The 7593-nt window shown below is 49.7% G+C and overlaps 1 protein-coding gene across 1 annotated transcript in view; it reads right to left on the bottom strand.

Annotated features, from left to right (window-relative positions):
* Positions 1 to 492: 492 nt before the first annotated feature.
* The window catches only part of RQCD1 (RCD1 required for cell differentiation1 homolog (S. pombe)), a 13510-nt gene continuing 6409 nt past the window's right edge, over positions 493 to 7593 (bottom strand). The window contains exons 4-8 of the mRNA XM_009324858.1: positions 6286 to 6395; positions 5394 to 5503; positions 4342 to 4440; positions 1826 to 1917; positions 493 to 1113 (exon numbers count right to left, since the gene is read on the bottom strand). Of these exons, the coding sequence (XP_009323133.1) occupies positions 945 to 1113; positions 1826 to 1917; positions 4342 to 4440; positions 5394 to 5503; positions 6286 to 6395 (580 nt within the window). The 3' untranslated portion in view covers positions 493 to 944. The remainder of the gene's footprint in view (positions 1114 to 1825; positions 1918 to 4341; positions 4441 to 5393; positions 5504 to 6285; positions 6396 to 7593) is intronic.

The raw sequence follows: 7593 nt of genomic DNA, 5'->3' as shown, positions 1-7593 counted from the left end.
GGGACGCCGGCATCCCGGGAGCCCGCGGGATGTCGCTCCCAGCTGTCCCGCGGCAGAGGATCATCGGTCGGTGGCCTGCCGACCACCACAAGGCAGGTTTCCTAACGCTGAGCTCTGTTTGATGAGCCAGCCAGCAGCCCCGCCGGGCAAGAGCTGGGCTAGATGGGAGGCCAGCACACATTAGCCCCCGGCCGCTGGTTAGCTGCAGGAGCGCACTATTTACAGCACAAGAGCCACAGTCCTGCTGTCTTCTCCTCCCCCAGAGCCCTGGGAAGCAAGCTTATGACGCGTGGGTTCATCGCTCGTAATCCACCCCTCCTCCTGGGGCAAGCACCGTGGTGGCCCGGCCCCAGCCACGGCCTCCGCGCCAAAGGACAGGAAGAGAGAAGCTCGCCGCGCCAGCCGGATGCAGAGCCAGGAGCAAGGATGTGCTGGCAGGGAAGAAAGCTGTCCCTGGGCTACCTGCAGCTGAGCAGCAGTCTTAAGAGGGGATAAAACAACTGGATCGGCTTTTATTCAGCTTACTCATCTAAACAGACGTGTAAACAAGAAGTGACAAGGAACTGGAGGGACGTGGCGCGCACACCCCGTGTCACACGCCACTTGGGTGGAGGCTGAGCTAGCTGGAAGAGCAGACATCTGCACCACCCCCTGCCTGGCGGTGGGGGGAGAGATGCCAGCCAAGCCTCCTGGAGAGATGGGGATCTTTACAGATTGTTTTTATTGATTTTTTTTTTTTTTGAAGCTGTAGTATCAGCATTTGCTGGTGTTGCGATCCCCGGAGGCATGCTGCACTGCTACAGAGCAGCCCTTTGGCTGGGTGGGATGGTCCGACAGGCCGGCAGCCAGCTGGCGTGCCCAGTTTGTTGCGGAAGAGGTCACCTGTTCCTGGTTCTTTGTAAACCTGAGCTGTTTCTTCCCCGGTCCCCCACCTCCCCCAGCAGTCATTGCGGAGGAAGAGGGATGCCCCGTGGGTCAGTGACTTGACCCTCTTGCAGGTTCTTGACGAGCTGAGCCAGCCAGCGCTTTGTGGTGGTGTCATCCTTCAGGACCTGGGCGAAGGTGGTGTCCTTCAGTTGGTCAGGAAGGCACTGCCTGAGAGCTTCACGTGCCCTACATCAAGAGACAAGAAACAGGGCCCAACAAATAAACTCACAGGGGCAAGAGGGGAGCAAACCCCACTGGGGACACGGCGCTCCTTTGCCTGGGGGTCTCCCTGGCAGGGCCAGCCAAGGAAAGCACCAAGCAGCAGCACCGCAGCACGTGGCGCTCGGCCAGCCAGCATGGCTCCCATCCCTCACGCTAGACCCCCACCAAGCCAACCCCTGTGCCCTGACACCCGTCAGTCAAGAGCAATGTGATGCCAGGAGGGGCCGAGACAACAAATGCATACCCAGCGGCTTTGGGCAGAGCTGCCGATCAGCATGAAATCGGTTTGTATTCCCTCAACTGAATTCCACCTACTGGCTTCTACTGCTAACAGCCCGCACGACGCAGAAGCGAGAGAGCATAGCGTACCTCCCACCTCAGTCCCTCCCTCGTACCTAGTTCAAGCTACATTTGAGCTCCGGCAGTCGTAACCTGCACAGCTTGAATCTGCACAAGCCCCAAACAGTCACTGTTTCTCCCACGTACCATAAAAGCTCCTGGGACTAGCAATAAAAAAAACAAACCAACCAAAAAACCCACCCATTTTCCACAGTGAGCTAAGGCTGACGTAAGGACAGACAAGGAACCTTGACTCTCCCCGAGTGGGCACTGTGCAGAAGAACTGTACTTCCAAGGGAGCGGGAGAAGCCCCTGCCCAAACTCCTAAAATGCTTACCTGGGGTTATCGGAAAGGCGAAGGTAACAGCGGACGACATGTTTCAGCAGCCGTGCCGACGGCTCCTTGGAGAGCTGCAGGACCATTTTACCCTGTTTGACAGAGGCCAGTGCCACCAGTTAAAGTCTTTGTAAGAACAGCTTCACAATCAGCAGAGACTGGGAAAGACCATTACATCACTCGCTCTGGCTTCCCACGCATCACAGCCCATTACCTTTCATCTCGATACCCCCGCATGGAGCGCAGCACTCCGCTTGCCAAGATGCCTTTGAGAAGAGCAGCTAGCCATGACTTGGAAAGGATTCTCCCAGCAGCTCGGGGAAAGCTTGTCTCATCTCTATTTGGTTTTTACCTCCCCAGGACTGCTTAGCGGTCCAACTCGCTGCTAGATTAAAGAGAACCTGGGGTTTCCCCCTCATGGAGGAAGGCGAACGTATCCTGCACGCTTTGATAAGCTCAGGCTGAGTCACCCCGTGAGGTGTGTTCCCAAGCTCTGCAACACTCCCCGTTCTGTTCTGCGCTGCCTTCATTTCAATGCCCTTTTAAAACATTAACAATAGCCTGGGAAGCCATGCCGAAGGACTGGGCTCACCCACACCACATACAGTAAGGTCCACATCTGGTCTTATCACGCGCCCAAGAGTTGTATTTTCTCTTTCTGCCACATCCCTCATTAAGCCATTACTGGGAAGCAAGAGCAGGGCAGATCTCCCTGGCCCAGCCTCCGTTTCTCACACCACGTAGGACTTCGCACACGTTTGCACCTTTGAATGCACCCAGCCTAGCGAACAGTGCGGATGCCTTCACGCGCCTGCTTTGAAGGAGTTTAACAGTCTGCTTCCTCACATTTAGGAAACAACCAGCTCTGCCCAACAAGTTGGGTTTTTTTCCTGTAAAACTACATTGGCTAGCACTAACCATTTTCCTCATTAACCAAATTCACCTGTATTTGGGTATTCAGGCAGTTAGCAATTGGCAGGTCCCCCTCATCTGCCCTTTTGCAAGCTTCCTGTTCTCAGTAATTCCCCGGGATACTAATATTTCTTCGAAATAAAGAACAAGCTCCTCAGACAGCTCCTGGATGGGAAATACTAACTTGCTCTTTTAAAAGCATCTAATACTTGCTAACAACTTACTCACTTATCAGCAGACAAGGAAGTAATAGAGAACAGAAATGTCTATGAACATTTTCATCTTTCTCCGTACCGCTATGGAATATCAATCACATCAGTGCTTCACCCCATGATGGGATCATACCACAGCTAGGATTTCTTCCATGCTATCACAGCTTTACCCACCCACATCCTTCATTTTCGTACCCTTCCCAGCCACGGTTTCTTCCTTCGTCTCCTTCCCTCCCCTACCCCAGGTTTTCTAACTGTGTCCTTCACTTTGCCCCCGAGCCAGATGCGCTTTCATCAAAGCTGATCCTTTCCTTGAATGCAAAAGTCATGTCATATTATGGACATCAGCTCACAATTGTTCATATTTTGCTGTTTGTGAGCGACTTAGGAGGTAACATTTTCTTTACGTTTAGGAGAACAGACAGACAAATAAATATTCCCAATGAAAGCATCAACATTTAGGCACAGAACCAGCAGTGCAAAGCGCTTAACTTAATGCTGCACTTTCTTCTCCTGAGACTGCTCTTTAAAAAGCAAACAACCAACCAACCAAACACAAAAGCAGGACAATAGCTATTCCAGGGCAGACATGTATTCCCCTTGGCGAGCTCAAAGATAATAAACCTCAAGTTGGGGCTATTACTCCTGGGATGAAAAAATTATGAGTACCCAAACTTCTCCTTCACAGGGGACAGGGAATGGACAAAAATTGTCTGCTCTCTCTGTGTTCCAACACAATAATTAGATCATAAGCAGCAGCTAGTAGGAGCCAGGTTCAAAGAGGAAAAAAAGCAGGTTGGCCTTCCACGCAGCAAACAGGAAACCTGTGAAAGTCCTTGGTAAAGGACACTGTGGATGCAAAAAGTTTCCATGGGTTCAAGGGGAGGATAGGACAAACACTGGGGGTTACTGCATAGAAAACCCACAACTGGCCCCAGAAATCCAAAGCTGAAAATAGCTGCGAGACAGTTACGAGGGCAAGTATCGTATATGCTTGTCCTGCTCTTACTCCTTCACTCAACCTGCTGCTCTTTCAACCTGTTGTGGGAGATGGAGAAGGGAAATGGATCCACGGTCTGGGCTGTGTGATCCTTCTTACATAAAATTACATCAATTCACATCCAACCAACAACCCTGAAAACTCTTTTTCTTCTCTGGAGATGTTTACCCGCTTTATCTTGGGGACTCAATATATTACAACTAATATACATTCTCCTGACACGCAAACCAGAGATACACAAAGGAAACATGCAGAAGCAGAGAGGTACAGTGTCGCCTCCCTCATCCTGTGCTCCAGCCAGAGAGCAGTAAAGTAGCTGCCGAAGAAGCTGGCTGCTAGAGCGTAATTTTTTCTTTTTTTAAAGATTTTTTTAAAGAAACAAATAATCTTACCAGTATCATGGCAACATGGGAAAACCGCTCGTAAGTCTGACAGATATATGCCAGCCCTGTGTCATCCAGAAGGATTTTCTGAAGAATAAACGTAGCAACCTGGAATGGGGAGAAAGCAGAAAAGAAAGCATATAAACAACTTATCTACCCTGAAAAGGGACAGCCTTTGTGCTGTACTCTTTTCAAGGCAGTCCCAGCGCTGAAAGGCCTTTCAGCAGGCAGCAAATGCTTTACTCGGTGAAAGTTTAAAGCCAAAAGAAAACGCAGGACACTACACAATGCTTGGCACCTCTGGCTAAAGAAAAGAGATGGACACAAAGCAGTGTGTACAAGATGACTGGATGCAGGTTGCGTAAGACAGCAACTACTGCCGGGCTGCTCAGGACAGCCTCAGGATTACGGCCACACTACTCTGGTCACAGAACAAGAAGCAGAAGGATCTGTCCCTTGGCCCTGCAATTTAGACGGCAAGCTGATTTTGGTTTTCATCTAGAGCGCTACCAATTCGTCATGAGACATGTGACTTTCTGGAAGAACCTCAGCCAGCTATGCCAGCAGGCTTCACCAGAGAAGTGCACACAGACTAAAACCTGTGGCCAGCCTACCTGGGTCATCGGACCAGTCTGACCACAGATCTGAGCTCATGGGGGAAAGGGGCCCCTGATCAGAGGAAACAAACTGGTCCAGTGCGATGAACATTCCCTTCACCACCACTAACAGCTGCCGCCCAACCTCTGCACTGCGTAGCTACAGTGTTTGTTCTCTCAGGCCGAGGAAAGTTGATCCAGCTCAGCCCTGAAAGTTACTTTACAGGGCTGCAAAGGAGGGAACGGGTGTTGAGAGCAGCAAGATCTTTCCCAGCAAAACTACCAAGCTCAGGAGCTCCAGCTTAGTTTGGTGAGTTTGGTTTGTTTGTTTTTTGAAAAGGTAAAAACTCCACCCAGAGTTGCCCCAGCATTTGCAACAGGACACCAGCCAACTCTGCAGTTTACTGGCTGCCTGGTCAGTCAGAGATAAACAACAAGAAGTCTTAAGACAAAAAGAGTAGGTACCGTTTTGGAGAGTTCACTGCCAGACTCCATAATGCGTAAGCACAGGGGGATAATTTCTGTTGTCAATAAGAAATTTATCACTTCTTGCTCATCAGTTTTCACCAAGGCCCCTTGAAGGAAAAACAAAAACCAAAAATCAATAAATGGTAAATTGTTCCAAAAAAATCCCACCTTTCAAATAGGGCCTGTGCTGTGTCCTCCCCAGGAATCATTAAGTCTGAATGGTAGGTAGAGCAATTGTCATCCTAAAGATGCTGCAGCACGTGGCTGGAGAAAAGTGTTTTGGCAGCATAAAAGTAATCAAGCTGGGTTTGGGGGTTGTTTGTTTTTCAGAAAGGGGATGCATTCTTGGCTCTCCCCCAGTAGTAATACAAACACAAGAGGATCATGCCAGCCACAGCAACCTCTGGGAAGAAGAAATGCATTTTAAGACCCTCTTACTTTATGCATTGAGAGAGAAATGTTTTGGGCAGAAAGAAGAAAACCAAACAGAATAAGGGGAAGACAGGGCAAATACGCCCAAGTCAATCAATGACAAAGACCCAAAGCAAGCCCAGTCTGCACCCACCCATCCCAGTGTCTAGCTGGCTGGGCTGAGGGTGAAGGCACAACAAGCCTGCAGGTGCTTGTACTCACAGGAAACATTTTTGGCAATGCACCCAGGCTTCAGTGTTTTCTTATTAGTGAAAAGCCCAGTTCCTACACACTAAGAGGAACCTGCCTCCACAACTGATGGAGAAGGAGCAGCTCCTCCTGTTAATAGTACCAGGGCTCAGAAGATCCCAATAAAGAGAGCCCTGTGATTTTGGTCGTGCAGGTCTCTATATCCACAATATGAACTGCATCCAACTTGATAAGAAACCAGTGCTCCAGCATTAGTCTGGCTGCTTACCAATCACTCCGAGGCTCGTGAGCCGCAGGTACTCAAACGGACGTGTCTTGCTAACTGTGTGCAAGAAGGGGTACAGGAAGAGAGGGATATGAGCTGCCAGAAAAGCCGACCTGTAGGAAAGGGAGAACACCCAACATGAGAGACAAGGAAAACAAAGCGAGCACACAATCCAACGTTACCATGCAGAGCCTCAGACTATTCCTGACAGACACCATTGCTGCTTCTCCTCAAAAGAGGGTAACAGTTCGTTCTCTGATGGAAAGGTATGAAGTAAATTCCGCACTGGGTGCAGCACAAAACCTAACACCTAAACTGCCAGTTAGCTGCATCGCTGCTTCCAGCTGACCAGGAACAGAGCACGTCCTGTTGTTTTTATTACCCCTTCCTGCCACCCAGACCCTCTGCTTTGTATGTTCACTGTTGCATTTCACCTTGCAGGCTCCCATGGGCAGGGACAGTCAGCCACAATGCATGTGCAAAGCCTCTGCATGACAGAAATCCAGACTGGCTGATCTCTAGGCATTACCACAGTTTAAATGTGCACAGCCACCTTTCCCCAAGAGTCCTCACACTGCCTTCTGACAACGGTGAAAAATACGGACTGCAGGGAGAAACCTGGAGATTGCTCTGCTAGCAGAGGGAAGCTCTCTTGCACAATCATCCAACATTCTTCCTCCGTTTTCAAGTTTCAAACTGTAAATGTAAAGGTGTGTGGCATAAACTACCCTATTTCTTTGGATATCATAGAATCATAGAATAGTTTGGGTTGGAAGGGACCTCTAAAGGTCATTTAGTCCAACCCCCCTGCCGTGGGCAGGGACATGTTCAACTAGATCAGGTTGCTCAGAGCCCCGTCCAACCTGACCTTGAATGTTTCCAGGGATGGGTCATCTGCAAGCTCTCTCAGCAACCTGTGCCAGTGCTTCACCACCCTCAGCATAAAAAATTTCTTCCTTATATCTAGTCTAAATCTACCCTCTTTTAGTTTAAAACCATTACCCCTTGTCCTGTTGCAACAGGCCCTGCTAAAAAGTCTGTCCCCATCTTTCTTATAAGCCCCCTTTAAGTACTGATAGGCTGCAATAAGGTCTCCCCAAAGCCTTCTCCTCTCCAGGCTGAATAACCCCAACTCTCTCAGCCTATTCTTCATAGGAGAGGTGTTCCATCCCCCTGAACATTTTCATGACCCTCTTCTGGACCCACTCCAACAGGTCCATGTCTTTCTTATGCTGAGGGCTCCAGAGCTGGATGCAGGACTCCAGGTGGGGTCTCACTGGAGCAGAGTAGAGGGGCAGAATCACCTCCCTC

This window comes from Pygoscelis adeliae, unplaced genomic scaffold (assembly GCF_000699105.1).
Source record: "Pygoscelis adeliae isolate BGI_AS28 unplaced genomic scaffold, ASM69910v1 Scaffold346, whole genome shotgun sequence".
NCBI lineage: Eukaryota > Metazoa > Chordata > Aves > Sphenisciformes > Spheniscidae > Pygoscelis > Pygoscelis adeliae.
The sequence above is the reverse complement of the archived record's forward strand: the minus strand, read 5'-3'. Positions and strand labels throughout refer to the sequence as shown.